Below are 19,926 nucleotides of genomic sequence, written 5' to 3'. Positions count from 1 at the left end.
TAAAAAAAAATGATGCATTCAAATTTTAAAGTCAAAGTACCATTGACTAGCTCAAATCTAATATATTGAAAGATTGGATAGTAAAAATAAAATTTTGAAAAGTTTGATAACTTATTCAAAATAGTTTATAGTTCAAAAAAGTTTTATATATTTTTATTTTGATTTTAATATCAAATTTCAATATTATATTTATAGTCTAATGAGCGATCAATTTCACATTCAAAATCTTCTGAAATATCTAAAATATGATTGGTCAACTTTAAATTTGGTATTCTAAAATTTATTAAATAGTTTAATAGATTCTTTCCTTGAATGAAATTACTAAATGAACAAAACCTCTATTATTTTTATTCTTTTTAATTTTTTAACCTTTCTTTTATTTTTTTGGGCTAATTTTTTTAGTTTTATATATTTATTTATTTCTGCGGACTTCACTAGTTTTATTTTGAAGCTTGCCTTTAAATATTGATATGTATGCAATATGTTGAGATTATATTATCTTTAACATTATTTATGTATATTTTATTTTTGGAAAAACTTCAAATGCCACCCGTGGTTTCACGCTTTCTCACTTTAGTACGATGCAATTTAAAACATGTAACTTTAGTACCCTGTGGTTTCGTTTTTCTCTTTCCATTATCCCCTTCATTAATTTTTCGTTAAATCAGTGACAAATTTAAAACCACAGGGTACTAAAGTAAAAATTCGGTAAATCATAGGGTCCTAAAGTGAATATTCAATAAACCATAGGTAGAGTTTTTTGTATATGATTTAACAGAGAGTTAACGGAGGTGCTGGCGAAAAGAGAAAAATAAAATCACAGGGTACTAAAGTGATACACTTTAAACCAAAAGGTACTAAAGTGAAAAAGTGCAAAACCACAGGTGGTATTTGAAGTTTACCCTTTACTTTTCTTGACATGTGGTTTAATTTTGCATACAAACAACTAAGGAAGACGGGATACGCCTCTCCAGGATTATATCTTCTTCGACCATGCAAAATAGGCTTAACAATTAACATATTGAAGCCTCCCTCATTGTTAGTATATGTGTGTGTGTGTGTGCGTGTGTGTGTATATCATAAGATCATCTAATGAAGTTTATAGTTAGTTTCGTTTACATTATTCATAATAACTAATATATGATATATCATATGTTTCCTTTAGATGTCAAATGCTAGAGAAAGTTCACGTACAACTCAAAAGTACAAATGAGATTGGCAGTTTAAAATCTAGATGTTTCAGATCAAATAGAGTTATGTGTCACAAAAAAAAAAGGATGCAAAAGGCAAATATGAAGGATAGATCTCAGGTATAATGAAGGTGTTATTAGAAATAAAATGTAATTACTGTCCCCAAACATATAATTATGATGCAAAAAAAAAAAAAAATGGAATCACCTTTAGGCTCATATGAGTAGGTGTCCTAAGTTCCCACATAAGAATCCTCGTGACTCAAGACAAACCCAATTGCACTTCCAACCACCAACAAATAGTGGTGACAGTTTCCTTACCTATCAAAAGTATGATCCAGAGGCAACAAGAAAAGGAATAACATACATGATAATTTTTAATAAGCTTCCTTTCTAGTTTGTTGAGAACCAAGGTTTTAGATATGTATGTTGGCTTATGGAACCAAGATTTCATGTTACATCGTGAATTACAATTGCTAGAGACTGTTATCAATTGTCCTTGAAAGAGAAAGCTAGTTTGAAAGCTTTTTTGAAATATCTACGTAGAAGACTTCGTCTAACAACCAACACATGGACATCTTTGCACCAAGTAAACTACATGGTTCTCACAGCTCATTTTCTCACAACTCAACCTAACCATGGGATTACAAAAATATAATGGAACACACAGTTATATTAGGTCAATAGTGCCAGTCAAGGATTAAAGTGTTGTGGCACAGAATCGTGCCAGAAACTTGCCGGCACGGTACGGCACAGTGCGTACCGGGCCGTGCTAATACATGCCGGTCAAAAAAATATATGTGTGCCGACATGTAATGACATGAAATATTTATTTTCTTTAGCAACAAAATAAGTCAATTATTTATTATGTATTTTTATCAAATCTTTCGAACTTTGTTGAGAAAATCATATATATATATATATATATATATATATATATATATAGAGAGAGAGAGAGAGAGAGAGAGAGAGAGAGAGAGAGTAGGGCTAATATACTCTTATGAGTATTGGGTCCTTCGTACTCATAAGTTGTTTTCGATGATTGAGCTTCTGAATCGACAATCCACTCCGCTAAATATGATCTAGAGTATTTGAAACTTCTAGAAAATAAATTTCGTAATTTTTCGAAATCATAATAATGTCCATCAAGCGAGCATAAAATGAACGGTCAAAATCTAACGACGTCTTAAAAATGGATGATCGGATCCTTTAATTTAAGATCGGAGTTATTGATCTTTATCTAGGTAGTGAATAGAATTTTCTATCAAAATTTCAACCTATTCGGATTCTTTTGCACCGTTAAACTAGCAAGTATTCCATACCGACCGTTAAAAATTGTCAATTTTGTGAGCTTTTGATCGTAAGGTAAATGATGTCTAAAAATTATGAAATTTGATTTCTAGAAGTTTTAAATGCTCTAGAAAATGTTTAACGGTATGGCATCGTCGATTCAGAAGCTCTATCATCAAAACGACTTATGAGTACGAAGCAATCGTACTTATAAGAGTATAGTAGCCGGACTTATATAGAGTAGGGCTAATATACTCTTATGAGTATTGGCCTTTCGTACTCATAAGTTGTTTTCGATGGAGCTTCCGAATCGACGATCCATTCCATTAAATATGATCTAGAGTATTTGAAACTTCTAAGAAAATAAATTTTATTATATATATATATATATATATATATATAGTATTTTGGAAGCATGGTTCCAAGTGAACCACAAGACGTCACGTGGTGTAGTTTCATAAAAGGTTCTAATATACCTTGAGAATAGTATTACTTATTGTGTTCCAGTTTATATATATATATAAATTTTAAACCCTTAAATTATTTATATTTTTAAATTAAGTTAATTTATACAAATATTCAAATATTTAAAGTTTATCCTTAACTTTTCAAATTCTTTCATTTAATTAATAAGGTTGTTTTTTTTAGTTTTAAAGTCAAAATAGAAAAGAAAATTTTTGTATTATGTAAACAACATATAGCACAAAAAAATTTTATCGTTCTTACAACTTAAAAATAAATTAAAAATTATATATTAATGTTGCATAAAAATTATATTACATATAATTATAATATTAAAAATAAATGACATTAATTTAATAAAATTTTAAAAATATTGTTATAACTCCATGCAAAGCACGGGTCTGTTACTAGTTACCTACTAATTTCAAGAATAGAGGAGTTTGAGTTGTACCAAAAACACAAAAGCTGTATCGTGCCGATATCTTGCTGGCACGATACGGCACGGTGGATACAGCCCGTACCGATGGGCACTTTAATCCTTGGTGCCAGTATGCCCCAAGTTCCAATACTTCAATGCTAGGTCATGATAATGTTTGCTTATCATCAAAATGTTAGAAAATTGCGTACGGTAAAAACACAGCAGAAATAAAATCAAACAAATTTGATTTTTGAAACTTGAGATCCGATCTCAAAAACCACGCAATTAGAATCTCTCATGTTCTTTAAGATTAAAAGAGAAAAGGAAGATCCAATCTTTACCTTTGCGCGGGTAGATCTTCACCGCAATTTGATGATAGCAGAATTCAGTTCTCTTGAAGCCGCACACGCGTCCAACCTCTATACGTATCCACACAAGGTTGGTGATTTGATCGATGTCCTCACTGGGGTGCTAACTCCCTTGCAAAGAACGTCTTTCTTGCTAGAGAAAAAAGAGAAGGAAAGAGAGAGGAAGAGAGATGACGGCTAGAGTTTGCTAAAAACTCTCGTATATTATATAGAGTATAATCCTCTTTTTAATAATATAATAACCATTAAGAACAAGTACAAATCTAGATTTAAATTTATCCTTTCCTTAATTGGTTAGATCGATCAAATCCTAATTTGATTCGACTTGACCTTCATCCTAATTTGATCATATCAAATGAATAATGCAATATTTGCACATGTCATCTCATAATTTACAAACTATTAGTAAGTCCTCTCTTGTAACATTTACACTTTAATACCACTAATTTGTAACAATTATAAATTAGTCCAATTATCAACATATTGACAATTAGGTCCTCCGGCGATTCAAAAATCGCAATCTAGCTATCCGATCAGTCACAACCTCTTATGTAACCTCATAGGTTCTATTCAATTTGGTAGTGAGATATATTTTGATCACTATCAACAATATCACTGAAACTCCTTTCAGTAGATCGGAACAATTCCAACTCAGCCCAATGAGAATTATCGATCATCTAAATAATTCTCATAAGTCTCACAATCCACCAGTGACGCCTAGTAACATGTAGTGGCATTCTAGTAAAATAGAATACTGAACCTCTTGGTGCAGTTACCGTGTGATACGGTCCTTCTATCATGAGTCCCGACTAGACAGAGGTTATGGAATAACTCGTCAAACCCCATCATCTGTCATATGTCAAATTTATTTGACTCGAGTTTTTAATATGGGAAACCCTTTTCCGCTATTAACTCTGTCCTAGCCAAGGTCTTCTAAACTCAATCTCATAATCACATAGGACTAACGCCCCTATCTACCAAAGGAGATAGATTCCATATAAATGCACACCCTATTCCTACAATGAACCTACTGCAGCCAACATGCACCGCAAGGACCCGAATGGCTAGGGACCAAGTGTATGTACAGTCAAACTACAGTAACCTCATTNCTGTGAATAGCCGAGGCACCGCAGGCCAAAGGACCAGTCACACAACTGCAATATTGAGTAAGTCACTGACGAGTGAGTAGACATCTACGTGACTTCTCGCGTTGGTCACGCTCGGTACTCTTGTTCTCTAACAACCACCAGCATATTCGCTTCAATGTCCCCACACTGTCGACACAAGACTCGTCTACCCAAAAAAGAAAGCGACCTATGCACCAATCTTACCCGATCAATCACCATCCCTATGATAATCTATTGATCGGGAGCATTTAGGAATTAACCACCAATGACACGTCTTAATTCTCAACTCTTGAGAATATATATCATCATCTTATTAATTCCTTGAACGATTCATGGACATATACACAACATGAATGAAAATAAGAACCCAAATTTATTCATAATATTTTAAAGTCAAATACAAATTTATGTTCTAGAAGGAATACATGTGTCGGTCTGGTTGGCTTCTAGCGCATACATCTAACACAGAAAACTTTCAATTATCAAATCATAATATACACTTACATATACTTACATATCACATAGGTAAAACTATTTTAGATAGACACACTAAAAAGTCATGCAAACCCTTCAATTACTACAATGATAATCAAGTTCAGATCTAGGTCGTGCACTATTAAATAAGCCAAGCTTAACATGGACTATACTGCTGGAGTTGAGCTCATTGTTGCAAGAATCAGTGCCTACGCTACATCAATGCATTGAAGAGAGATCTTAAAAATCATTGAGATAAGTCAAAGATAATGCATTCTCGCATCTCTTCCCCAGCTACGAGATATACAAGATTAGACTTGGTTCTCCTCCTCTAGTATCCTTGATACATCTTTCTTTCTCCTTGATACATCTTTCGTTCTCAGTAGTTCACCACATACCGAACACACATCTTCTGATATTGATACAAGTCATATAGAAAACTGAGCTGCTTCATCCTATGTTTAGGATGGCTAACGATTTTAGAACACATCAATTGGATGGATTATATATATATATATATATATATATATATATATATATATATATGTGTGTGTGTGTGTGTGTGTGTGTATACTTCCGTATACCACAATTCTAGTTTTAGCTTAAGATGTCAAAGTTCCTTCTTTTTTTCCTTCCTTATTTGTGATATCATGTGTCTAGATCTAGAAACTATTTTCTCTATTGGGTGAAAATAAACTATATGGTGATCTCCACACCTCAATTGTCTTAATTAGATTGAGACTATTCTCTAGTCTAAAATTGTGAGACAGTTGTATCACCCTCAAGAGTACACTATTTGTCATTCAACAACTCTTTGAAGAGCCTCAAAATGCACTTGTTCTCTTCTTTTCTTTTTTTCCATTTCCAGACTTTTACTACCTTTATTACCTTTATTACTTCTTCAATTTCCTGCACAACTTAATAATAATTCCTCTTCACATTCTCAGATATTTTCTTCTTGAAGTATTATATTTGCTTATGCTGAATTAGTAATTGATATGATTAAAACTAATAGTTAATACTTCTCTTTTGGTCCTTTAAAAGGGTCTTTAAAATATCTTGAAAGTTGAAAGTATGTGTCTATGTTATAAAGAGGACCATGGAAGCAAATAGGCAGTAGCTAGGCAGTTAAGGGATCCTCCACCTAGAACCGTCTAGGCGCCTTCACTACCTTTTATGAAGATTCATACAAGTCAATATCAGCTAATTTAAACTCTGTAGTACTACAGTTCCCTTATAAGGACTATTAATTACGCTAATCCTATTTGTTATGCTAATCCTATAGGACATCAAAAGGTTGTAATAGTCACTCTGAAGCAATCAGATGGCTAAATAATAGAACAAGAACAAGGAGTTCATAGATTCATTCAGAAATATAATGGTCAGAGAAATCACAATAGTTTAGAAAACCATACCAACCTCACTTTTGCATTTCAATTTGTAGTAAGGTTCCCGAAATGATGACACAAAGCTGTTGTTGATTCTAATCTGTGAGACATGAAAGGAAGGAGTGGAGTACAGATCACCAAATGCCTTCTATAATGGTAAAGCAATAACTAATCACCTGCGCATGATGGAGATCTGGCTCGATATGCTTCCTAAATAAAGGAAATATACTATCTATGAGGTAATCCAAAGAACAAGAGTCCCCAATGTCTTGTCGAACTTTTGACAGCAAGCTAAAATGAACGCCACCAACCTACAATTCATAAGAGAACTTACTCAGAATATATCTTTTGTAAGAGAAAAATAAGCTTCCAAATTATAACACTCACTACAGCAACTCTGATATCAAGCAAAGATCGTAATGTTGAATGTAGCGCATAAGCACCATCAACAATCACCTGAGAAGAATGAGTCACCACCAGAGCTAAATGGCACATACTTGATTAAAACAAATATATATAGGTTTGCAAAGCGGATAACTGAGACCATCAGAAAAGCTAAATATACGAAGTTATGAAGATGATGTTTATTCAAGAAGCCCAAAACAAAAATTATAGAGGGACAATCTCACAACTCCAGAAGATGAAATCTTCAATTGCTTCCAACCAGTGCATTTCTTCTCTTGAAAATCAAGCAATGGCATCAGGGTATCCTTTCCCTTTACCAGGTCCTGCTTTGCAAATGTAAATGAATAGTTTTAGCTCGAATGTCAAACTTTGGCAACTATAAACGTCAAAGCAAGTAAAATTAGAAGCTACGCTACTCAAAGATATTGCTCAAAAGCTAATAAATTTTTGAGTAGTACACCAAAACAAACATGCAATTACAGTCGTTTATTTGACAAATGGTTTTGAATAGTCCTCATAAGTTAAATCTTCTTTTCACATTGTTACTAGTTTTATAGATTGCAACTAATAACTTTGATTCTCTGTCACTAAGATGAAACAAAGTAGAACTTTTTAAAATAATAACCCTTAAAAATTTTCTAATTGATCATTTGACCCTTCCAAAATTTTATTTGGCCCATTAACCCTCTTCTTGCCAACTAACTGTAGCATTGAGAAAAATGAGAAAGGCAGTAAATCGTTCACCGTTTTTAGAAAGCAGTAAATCATTGCATGTTTTTATATTGTTATCGTTGTTTATAGATTTTTTTTTTGTATGAGTTATGAGGATTTTTGTGAGGTTGTTGGAACTGTATGTGAATTATTAGATTTGTTTGATTGTTAGGATCGTATGGATAGGTTGTTAGGATTTTCTGGGCTGTTAAGATTGTATATGATTTGTTGAAATTTTTGTATGGTAGTCAGGGTTCTATATAGGAAATAGAAGGAAACAGCGAATCATTTACCGCTTTCCTTGTAAAGGAAAAGACGGTAAATGAATCATCATCTTTTAAATTTTATATTAAAAATGGTGATCCATTCACCGTTTCCTAATTGTTCTTCCACCCTCATGCTGAGTTGGACAAAATAGGGTTATTTGGCCAAATAAAATTTTTGATAGGGTTATTTCGCAAATTATGAACTTTTTAAGGGTTTAGTTGAAAAAAAAAGTCCAAAGTAGAACATTACTAGTTCAGAAAAGCATTATGTTCAATATAATTGAAAGGATGACGAGCGAAATACATGAAAGCACTATCAAGAAACTCAAGTTAACAAATATTGTACAAAAATGGACACTTTGGATTGGAAATCCATTTTCTATCAATTATTAGTGATATTAGTTGGACACAAAGACAATTTTACAACGACCCCCCGGAAAAATGTATGCTCACCTGCTCCAAATCATAAGTGAGAGAACATCTCATGGGACTCCATTATTAGTTAATAGTTAGTGATAATCTGAATAAATAAATAATAAGGTTTTTACATTTGGAAAAACTCAAGGAGAATTTCTGTGCACAGAAATGTAAGATATAAGCAATTATGTACATAATCAACATATAGAAGTAAAAGCAATATGTATAAAGCAGTATCTGGCTTACTTATCAATCCTTTTTCATATCTGCCAGTAGTCTAACCTAGGATATTGAGCAATATAATGAAACACAAACATAAATAAATTGGTTGGCTAATTCCCGAAGGAAGTAAAATGAGGAAAAAAGAGAAAACCTGGAGGTTGCGGACAAGAGCATCAAAATCTATCGAGTCTATTACGTCGTTTGCATCATCAACACCTGTCCGATAGTCCTCCATCGAAATAACCACACAGCCAAGGACAGACGCTACCTTCTCTGACAAGCTATACAGTCATATCCATATATAGTGTAGTGCTACTATACTATCGGAAGCACGGAGGCCTTTGTGTTTTCATTTTGTTTTGATAATGGGGAATGCAAATTGACCATTAAACATGATCTAGAGTATATGAAGTATCTAGTAACCGAATTTCATGATTCTTTGTCGTCATTTCGTAATTTATCAAATGCCACAAAATGAACTATCAAAATCAACCAACCTTGCAAAATTTGACGATGTGATTCTTCAACTCAATACCAGGGTTTTTAACCATGACCAACCTAGAGAGTGAAAACAATTTTCTACCAAAATTTCAACCAACTCAGATTGTTCTACAGAATTCAATGAAAAAACTGTGTCATATTGGCAGTTAAATTAATTGATTTTGAGACTTTTGGTTACTAGCAAATGATGTTGACAGATCAAAATTTTGATTTCCATCAACTCAATATACTACATCATATTTAACAGTGTGGGCCATTTATTTGGTGTGCCCCATGATAAAAACAAAATGGAAGAACGGAGGCCTGCGTGCTTCTTAAAGTATAATAACTCTACTCCATATATAAAGTGATAAAAAAACCAATCAATCCTAATCGATCTTCCGGTAGAAAGAAAGAAAGAAATGGACATGGATCAACCAGCCAACCATCTAATGAATTCATACCTAGTTTTACCGGAGCCGCTGGGGCCGCCGATCCCGACGGTGACAATTTGGCCGGCTTTCTTCTCGCGAAGCTCTTGAATGGCTTTAACCAACAGGTAGTAGCCGTGATCGAACGACTGCGCACCGATCCAGAAAAGAAGACGTGAATAATCAGGCGACAATAGCGGTGAAGAAATCAAAGATGAAGAGGATGGTGCTTTTACGCCTACCACATGGAGAGGAAGAGATTGAAGAATGGAGGAGGAGGAGGAGGTGGCGGTGGAGGGGACGGAGGTGGATTCGGCGGTCGGAGACGGGGGAGGAGGGTTAGCAGTGGAAGAGGAAGGGGAGTAATAGGAGTAGTAATCTCGGCCCCCCTCCTCCAAGACCCTCTGAAGGACCTCGTCTTGCTCCATGGAGAACAAGACAGCACCGCAAACGCAGATCAAGACAGAGGAAGGCGGAGCAAAGAAGCAAAACAAGGAAAGGTTGGGGCATATAGCATTGGTCCGTACCAGGAGCGGTGGTCCACCCAGCATTAGAACTACTACTACTAATAATAATAATAATATAATAATATAATTATAATTATAATAATAATAATAACAGTGACCAGCGCCATGCCACGCACATATACTTTGCTTAAACATAAAGAATATAAAAAATAAAAAATAAAATTTGGCTAAATTACAGAAAACCCTACTATAATAACCCGCTTTTCCCCTTTTTCCCCTCTGACATTTAAAAACCTACACTTTACCCCCTTGTAAAATAAAAAATGTGCACTTCGCCCCCTACCATTAGGGTTCCGTTATAAAATATTTTTTTATGCCGAAAATATCCCTCCGCCCTCTTTCTTGTTGCTTCGCCTCCCTCCGACTCGCCTCCTCGCCGCCTCGCCGTCCTCCACTGCCTCGCCCTCGCCCACATCCCCTTCGCCATCCTCTGCCGCCTCGCCTTCGCCCTCGTTGCCCTTGCCTACCTCTCCATCAACACCCACCTCGATTTCCTCCCTACTATCGTCGAAATCGAGGTGCGGCGAAGGTGCAGGAGGAGAAGGGGAGCAGGTGGAGAAGAAAATGGAGAGAAATCGCAACCGATTGAGGTGGGAATCGCGGCCGATCGAAGGGGTGGCTGAGGAAGATGAGGAAGAAGACGAAAATTGCGAGGGGCAAAATGGTCATTTTACACACCGTAACCCCCTGTGAACATTTTTTATTTTACAATGGGGCAAAGTATAGGTTTTTAAATATCAGGAGGGGAAAGTGAAAAAGCGGGTTATTACAGGAGGGTTTTCTATAATTTAGCCAAAAAAATTATAGGATTATTTAGTATGAATATATTTATTTATATAGTGGTCAATAGCATAATTATCTATATTTGTATATACCAATTTTATTATTTTTTTATTTCTTATATACTTTTATTGCATAAAGTAGGAGAAACAAATTATTATTTTTTATAAGCATCGCGCGAAGGCGGACTTACAAATTCAGAGTCCAATTGTAAGGAAGTGAATTCTCGAAATGCGAGAGTTGAACTTCGATCAAAATTGACCGAGTGTTAGTTTGGTACGCTTCGGAGAGGCCGAAGGCGTCGAAAATGCAAAAAGTGCATTGAGGAGGACCTCGAGGAGCAAGCTGAGAAATTCTACAAATTGTAGAAATTTTGCTCTCGGGGACTGGTCCCTGGCGGGAGGGACCAATTCCCGTACGCATGGTAGGTGGTAGGAAGTTGTTGCGCACAAAAGTTGCTCTCGGGGACCGGTCTCCGTACGCGTAAATGGGCAGAATGGCTCTGCCCGCAAAAGTTGCTTTCGGGGACCGGTCCCTTTAAGGATAGACCGGTCCCCATAGCCCGAAAATGCCCTGGATGGGCTGTGTCATTGTCACGCCCCGCGACCGCTACCAATTTGGTTCGGCCCGGGCGCGTCGAACAGACGCCGGACGGACAGCACCTCCCCTGTCCGCCCAAGGCTAACAACAAGATTGTGTACAACAAGTCCCCAGGAAAACACTTGAATACATACACAATCAATAGTTACAACGAGAGCACAATCAGTGCACAACGACCAAGAGCAAGATACAAGTATAGAACATACAAGTAATGATAAAGAGAGAGCATCTATCTATTACATTCATTCAGCCTTTATAATACAACTTGATTATACATTGAACTTCCAAAACATAATATAAAGCTTACATTCACCCCAAAATAGCTCACAACCTATACATCATCTACTCTCAAAGCATAAAAGGTACTCTAATGCAGAAATAGGAAAGTAGACTAATGCAACTAGGGCGCTAAGCCCTTACCGCGATCCTCGCCGTGTGAACTCGCGCTCGGCCCTGTAGTAAAATGGGGGTGAGAACTAACTTCCTTAGTTCCCAGTGGGTTCGGCCGCCGACTCCGCCGATCTCCCCACTAGGTCCAAGTCGGGCACAAGTAGATAATCGATAGATAGATAGATAAGGAAAGCGGTAAATGACAGGAGTAAAGCTACTCTACTATGCCCAATCATAAATATATGAATGCATGTACAATGAANTAGTGCACTGCTGAGGTGGTCATGCAAAGGACAGACGTAGTTGTCCGCAGACGGTCCCGGGTGGGTTGACAGGGTCCTCACCTAGGGGATTTAAGATGTGAGTCGAGGGCGAACCTTCGGGTTAGTCAAGGATTCGGTATTGAACTTATGAGAGTTATGCACATTGAGCATATTCAGCATAGTAGAGTCGCATTCATGCTTGATAGAGATGTAGTAGCATGTTAGTGATTACATTGCTATGTTGTTTACTCATGTTCTCAAGGCATAGTAGCATAGTGCAATTCCTTTATTATGCATTAGTTTCAGCTTCAGACGTCTATCTATCTATCTGCTTATGCCTGCTTAGACCTAGTGGGGAGATCGGAAATGTGATGTAATTGATAGCCTTATTTGTCTTGCATTTGTGTATAACTCTTGCAAATGTTTTGTTGCTAATATTCCCTGTTTGGATGTATGTATGCATAGACTTTGTTTTACGCTTCAGGCGAACAGGGAAAACTCTGTCCGTTCGGCGGGTCTGTTTAGGGCTCGAATTGTCCAAATTGGTCGTGTCGGGTCGTGACACTCAGCTTGGCAGAGTGCTGTTTTTGAGAGATAAAAGTGTAATTTCAGTGTGGGCTTATATAAGGGGCCATTCTCCCCTTCCCCCAGCAGCAAACACACACACACACACATACATACGTAAAGAGAGAGAGAGAGGAGCTCACCTTTTCCACCCTCTTCTTCTTCCTCTCCAAATTGGAGAAATTGGTGGAGATCGAGCTCGGGAACGCGTAGGGAGCGGTGGTTCGAGCTCTCGGGCGCGTGACAGCGCGGAACGCTTCCGACTCGAGATTCGTTTTTAGGGTTTGAGCTAAGATTTTGGGTTTAAGCCTTCTAAATGGATTTCTAGCAAACCCTAGGCTAATCTAAGCTACAAATTATAAGAGATTAGCAAGTGGATTGGGTTTCTCCCCTAGTTTTGAGAAAACCCTAGGTTAAAAGAGAGGTTTTTTTGGTGGAGGATTTTAAAAATATTTTAACCATTTGGAACCCTAATTGAGGATTAGGAAATCATGTGAGAGCACTTGATTTCAAAAGAAAAGATTATGTAGTGGTTCGAAAATGGTAACGAAGAGATCTCTTGTATAGGGCAAGAAAAGCTTGGGGGCAAGCTTGGAGATCCAAGTGGTTGGCCTAATTACAAGTGTATACAAGAAATTAGGAGGCTTGTAACGTGGATTGTGCTTCACCGAAGTGGCTAGGTCGCTTCCATGCCAAAGTGAAGTATGGTTTCATTATTGATGCATGCATGTAATGGTAGATTAACTAGTTAAATAAGTAGATATAGATGGTATGCTACTTAGGGTAAGTTATCTATCATTGGACAAGAACGTAGGCATGAGGAACATATAGAATATATATGTATGCCTAGATGTGGCTAGTAAACATAGGTCGATGAACTCCAGGAAAATTAGAGAACTCGACAGTTGGAAAACAAGGACTAGATGTCATGAATCCTAGGTGCGGACAATTAGGATAACGGGTAGCATGGTTGGACATTAAACCTAATGTTATTGAACATAAGTTGGACATTGAACCTAGTGTTATTGAACATAGGTTGGACATTGAACCTAGTGTTATTGAACATAGGTTAGGACATTGAATCTAGTGTTATTAAACATAGGTTAGACATTGAACCTAGTGTTATTAAACATAGGTTGGGCATTGAACCTAGTATTATTGAACATTGGTTGGACATTGGACCTAGTGTTGTAGAACCTAGGTTATGAGAAATAAAGGTAGGATAATCACTAGGATATGAATGACTTGAACCTAGAAAGGTTGACAACATAGGGTACGAGATTGCCACGCCCCGAGATCGCTACCAATTTGGTCCGGTTCGGGCTCATCGAACAGACGTCGGACGGACAGCACCTCCCATGTCCGCCCAAGGCTAAGCATCAAGATTGTGTACAACAAGTGCCCAGGAAAAACAACTTGAATACATACACAATCAACAACAACAGCGAGAGCATGACCAGTGCTAAACAAATAAAAGCAAGTGTCACGAGTATAAACAAGTGAACAAAAGAGAGATACTCTAACTATTACATCCATTCAACTCTTTAATACATTTGATTAACTTTACATTCATTTTCATCCAAAACATAAACATAAAGTTTTACATTTCTCCCAAAAGCACCTCACATCCTATACACCATCTACTCTCAAGTACATAGGGTGACCACTAATGCAAATAGGAAGCATCTACTAACACTAGGGCGCTAAGCCTTTACCACAATCCTCACCGGGGGCGCTCGAATTCGGCGCTGCAACAAAGTGGGGTGAGAACTATATATTGTCCATAGTTCCCAGTGGCTTCGGCCGCCGACTCCGCCGATCTCCCCACTAGGTCTAAGCAGGCATAGTAGGACAGATAGATAGATAGTTATGTATAAAAGCAGCAATAACTTATCAGGAAGAAATGCAAGTATTCTACTATACCTCAATCCAATATAATGAATGCAAGCACTTCGTAGTAGACGACTAGCTATCATGCTACTATGTTCAACAATGGAGCCATTCATTAGATCACCGAATCACTCGGCTAGCCCGAAGGCTAGCTCTAAATCTCACGTCTCAATCCCATAGGTGAGGAGTCCCAGCCGCTCGACTCACCCGAGACCGCCTGGGACAACTAGCTACTGCTCTCTCGTGTGACCAACCTCCGAAGTGCACGGCTTGTGTGGAGCGACCACGACAAGCATATAACAAGCTACACGAGCACGATCCAATCCTCGTCAACTAAGGATACCCTACCAACTAGGGTTATCATCTTCATGGAATCAATGTGTTCCTATACTCATCATCCTAGTGTTTCAACTACACTAAGGTTCTCATATGCCACTCATCATAGGTTTAACATTAACTAGATGCCACTCGTTCTTGTTTAAGCGTTCTCAATACACTAGTTATACATCATTAGGTTTTCCTTTATTTAGAGTCAAGTTCATCATTATCACATCATTATAGGGTTTCAAGTCGCTATGCTTTGTCTTATGCACACTAGGTTCAAGTGCCAAGCAACCAACACTACACTACCACTAGCATGCATAACGGGTAATAACCATCTAGCACCCTATAATGCAAAAGCTCAATATGCAGACTTGATCAACAATACACTTAGGCATAGGGAGCAGTTCAACTGCTTTGGGATGGTCACCACCCACCTCTCGGCGATGCTGCAACTCGTGGAACGGAACTCAGCAACTCTAGGATGTCGCTTCAGCCCTCCAAGTAGAAACGGAGGCTATGGCCACCCCCTTTTGCCGATAACTCTTCACTGACTCGACGAATCGTCGAACCGTCTTCGTCGATGCGTTTATACACCTAGCAATTAGGTTTACATATGATCAAATTATATCAAAACCTACTATTTCCCAAAACCCCTATTTTGGAGCCCTAGGTTTCAACAACATAAAAATCCTTTGTTCTAGCCCTAGATTCAAGCATGGAACCTCTATTAGGCATACTAGAGTTCCAACTAAACCAATTTTAGGGTATAAAAGATAAACCTAAGAAAAATGCCATTAAAAAGGTTAAAGCTTACCTCAATACCTAGCTCCAAGCTTAAGAGGAAGAAAAAGAAGATGATCTCCTTGCTCATAGCTTCAATCTCCACCAAGTCTCCTCTTCTTTTCCACCTTGAAAAGAGAGAGAAAGTGAGCTCTAGAGAGAGAGAGAGCTATTTGGGTTGTAATGGTGAAGAGAGGGGAAGAAGGGATGCCTTAGCACCCTTATACACTCCCACTTATTCACATTTGCAAGAAACCCCCTTAACTTTGCCATTATGTGACAGCCCATCTTTGGGCATTTCGTGGTATGGGGACCGGTCCCTCTAAGGGAGGACCGGTCCCCGAGAGCAGTTTACACAGGCTGAGCACCTGCTCAGCCCCCTACATGCTTACGGGGACCGGTCCTCTCCCAGAGGGACCGGTCCCCGAGAGCATGAAATCAGCAATTGTGCAGATTTTTGCACAGGTTGCTTTTGTGGGTCCTCCACAATGCACTTTTCGCATTTCCATCACATTCGGACTCTCCGAAGTATACCCAATCGACAATCGGTCGATCCTAATCGAAGTACAACTCTCGTATTTCGAAAATTCACTTCCTTATAGAGATGAACCCTTAAGTCTTGGAAAGTGGATTCCGGAATCCCTAGGATGGGTGGCTGCGAGTATGTTGGTTCTCTCGCTCGGTAGCGGTTTATACTTGCGGGTATATTGGTTCTCCTCGCCCGGCAAGTATCGTAACTACGAGTATGTTGGTTCTCCTCGCCCGACAGTGATTCAACGGGTATGTTGATTCTCCTCGCCCAGTATGCGACTCGTGGTCAAGGGTATATTGGTATTTTCTCGCCCGACGGATGACCTACAGTCGAGTTGATTTAAGGCTCAGGTGTATATGAGACGTTCTTCACCTCAAGCTTGGATAATGAGCAGTAGTCCGCTGGTAATTGACTCAAGACCGAGTCAGGTGGTATAGCTTGGCTAAGGTAAATGAACCTTAGAAGTGGATTGTAAAGAATATGAGTAGTGAAATAAAAGGTAGAAACAGTAGATCTACTTGTTATGCATTTATGTTGCATTATCGCATGTTGTGAGGCATAAGCATGTTAGTTGTTAGTTGTATAAATTTATATGTTTACATATGTAACAATGTGAACTCTCGAAATCCGAGGGTTGCACCTCGTCTAGAATCGACTAAGGGTCGAATGGATAAGCTTTGGAAAAGCTAAGAATACACGAAAATCGAGAAGTGTATTGGAATGGAGTCCGCGAGAGCAAATAATGCAATCTGCATTTTTGGGCTGAGATTGCTCTCGGGGACCGGTCTCTGGAGGTAAGAGACCGGTCCCATCGGCTGAAGGCTGTGGGGTTGCTGATGCAACCGGTCCCTGGCAGAGGAGGGATCGGTCCCAGCCTACGACATCAGTGAGAAGAGCCGAAAATCGGCTAAGTCCCGAAAGTTCAGTTCTCGGGAACCAGTCTCTCTGAGAGGAACCGGTCTCCCGAGGACCGGTCTCTCAGGGAGGGACCGGTTCCCGAACGCGTGCCTGCCGGGGGAGGCCCCGGGGACCGGTCCCTGGTCGGGGAGACCGGTCCATCAGCGCGCAGAACGCCCAGTAAGGGCTGTGTAAGAGGTGAAAAGTTGAGGGGCCTTTGGGGATATTGTTACAAAATGAGAGAGGGTATTAGAGAGAGATCTCTTCCTCTCTCTCTCTCTCTCTCTCTCTCTCCCTCAGCCTCTCTCCTTCTCTCCGATCGTGCAAGGGAGAAGAAGAAGAAAAGAAAGAAAAGAGAAAAGGGAAGAGAAGAAGAAAAAGAGAAAGGAAAGGAAAGGAAGGAGAGGACCAAGGAGGAGATCCTCTTCCTCATCTTCATCTTCATCTTCTTCTTATTGGAGCTCTTGGAGAGGTAAGCTTCCAAGCCCTCTCATGGTAAAACTTTGTAGATGGGTTTTTAAACCCTAGAAATAGTATTTTTGGTACCCTAGCATGCTATTTAGATGGATTCTCCCCAAATTCTAGATCGATTTGGTGGATTTGCTAGTGATGGCATTCTAGGGCATCAAAATGGGGTTTTTGTAAATAGATGAGTTTGATCTCATTTGACCCTTCGTAAACCAAATTGGTAGGTAATGAAACACGTTGCGAACTCGGTTCGGCAATCCGACAAGCCGTTGCGAAGATATTGAAGAAACGGGCGCTCGGAGCTTCATTTCTGCTTAGAAGGCCGAGGCGACGTCCATAAATCGTGGAATCGGGTCCCGAGCACCATAGCGGCAAGGCGAAGATCGCTAGCACTTGAAACGGCGAAGCGGCGCGCTCGAGGGGAGCAACTGTGAGATCGGGCCCGAGCGGGTGCCGAGTGCCGCGGGAGGCCGATTGCAAGTGTCGACGAGCAATCGGAAAAGCTAGCTAAGGTGGGTTGTGCTTACCGAAGCGACTAGGTCGCCCTTTATGTCTTAGCAATGTATCTCCATATTGATGCATGTGCATGTAGATAAGGACAAGAAATGCATGATAAATGATAATGCATAAAGTAAAGGCTAAGTAAAGAATGCATAGTAAGTAGCAAGCATGACAGGAACAATATAATTGACATTTACTCTTTGTTCGATAGAATGAGAAAAAGTACTCGTTGCAAATTTAAACTGTTAGGGCGCAACAGAGTAGTCTAATGTTGTTCTGGTTTTGGTTCTTCTGAACGTTGACATCGATTCGCTCCAATATTAAACTCTCGGGGCATAATAGAATAATATAATTAGGTTTTACTCTTCGTTTGCTTGAATGAGAAAAAGTACTCGTTGCAAAGTTATACAGTTAGGGCGCAACTGTGTAATTTAATGTTGTTCATGTTTTGGTGCGTGTGAACGTTGACATCGAGTCGATGGAAATTTGCACTCTCGGGGCATAATTGAACAATATAATTAGGTTTTACTCTTTATTCAATTGAATGAGAAAAAGTACTTGTAGCAAATTTATACTGTTAGGGCGCAATTGAGTAGTCTAATGTTGTTCTAATTTTCGTTCTTGTGAACGTTGACATCGATTCGTTTGAAATTTACACTCTTGGGGCAAAATAGAACAATATAATTAGGTTTTACACTTTGTTTGATTGAATGAGAAAAAGCACTCGTTGCGAAGTTATACAGTTAGGGCGCAACTGTGTAGTTTAATGTTGTTCCGGTTTTGGTTCTTGTGAACGCTGACATCGATTCGTTCGAAATTTACACTCTCGGGGCATAATAGAACAAGATAATTAGGTTTTACTCTTTGTTCGATTGAATGAGAAAAAGTACTCGTTGCAAAGTTATACTGTTAGGACGCAACTTAGTAGTCTAATGCTGTTTCGGTTTTGGTTCTTGTGATCGTTGACATCGATTCGTTCGAAATTTACACTCTCGGGGCATAACAGAACAATATAATTAGTTTTTACTTTTTGTTCGATAGANTTTCGCCGCCAGGATGGTTAAGCCATTTGAGGATCAGACCGCCAGCGCAGACTGAATCTATGCTGGGTAAGTACGATGCGGGTGCCTCCAGGTGGCTGAGTCTGACATGTACCGTTGTTGGGTGTGGTGCGATCCGTTCGCCGCCAGACGGTGTGTCAGGACTCGAGCTCACGCTGGGTAAGTGCAACACGATCGCCACCAGATGGTCAAGTCGTGCGACTTGAGCCGAGCTTAGCGTGTGCAACGACTTCGCCGCTAGGGGGCTGAGACAGAGAGGGCGGTAGGCTGATGAGCAGCCAGTGCGCGGGCTATCCGTGAATGATTGACTCGAAGCCGAGTCGTGTGTTTAGCATCGATAGGGTAGAGGAACCCTTATGAGCTAGAGATAGAGGCTTGAGCTAAGGTAATAGAGACCTTAGAAGCCAGTGGACTCAGTTGAGATCCTAAGGTAATGGAGACCTTAAAGTAAAGTTGTAAGCTAAGAGTAGCTAAGTAAAGTGTAGAATCTATGGATCTACTAGATATTGCATAGAGTTGCATGGCTTTCATATCGCATATTGTGAGGCATGGCATGTATTTCAATTGAATATATATATATATCTGTTGTATATTGTTGAACTAACATATTGCAGCGCCTCCTCGGACCTATCGGTTGAGCTTTTTCCTTGGGTGGCCGTACCCACTGGGAACAATGGAGTTGGTTCTCACCCCACGTGAT

General features: G+C 38.9%; 1 protein-coding gene across 1 annotated transcript in view; it reads right to left on the bottom strand.

Moving 5' to 3' along the window:
- Nucleotides 1-10,077, bottom strand: part of LOC109726066 (uridine-cytidine kinase C-like) — a 28,088-nt gene extending 18,011 nt beyond the window's left edge. The window contains exons 1-5 of the mRNA XM_020255495.1: nt 9,683-10,077; nt 8,890-9,019; nt 7,347-7,445; nt 7,105-7,173; nt 6,894-7,028 (exon numbers count right to left, since the gene is read on the bottom strand). Coding sequence (XP_020111084.1) covers nt 6,894-7,028; nt 7,105-7,173; nt 7,347-7,445; nt 8,890-9,019; nt 9,683-10,077 — 828 coding nt within the window. The remainder of the gene's footprint in view (nt 1-6,893; nt 7,029-7,104; nt 7,174-7,346; nt 7,446-8,889; nt 9,020-9,682) is intronic.

This window comes from Ananas comosus, linkage group 20 (assembly GCF_001540865.1).
Source record: "Ananas comosus cultivar F153 linkage group 20, ASM154086v1, whole genome shotgun sequence".
Taxonomy (NCBI): Eukaryota; Viridiplantae; Streptophyta; class Magnoliopsida; order Poales; family Bromeliaceae; genus Ananas; species Ananas comosus.
This window is presented reverse-complemented; position numbering and strand designations above follow the sequence as displayed.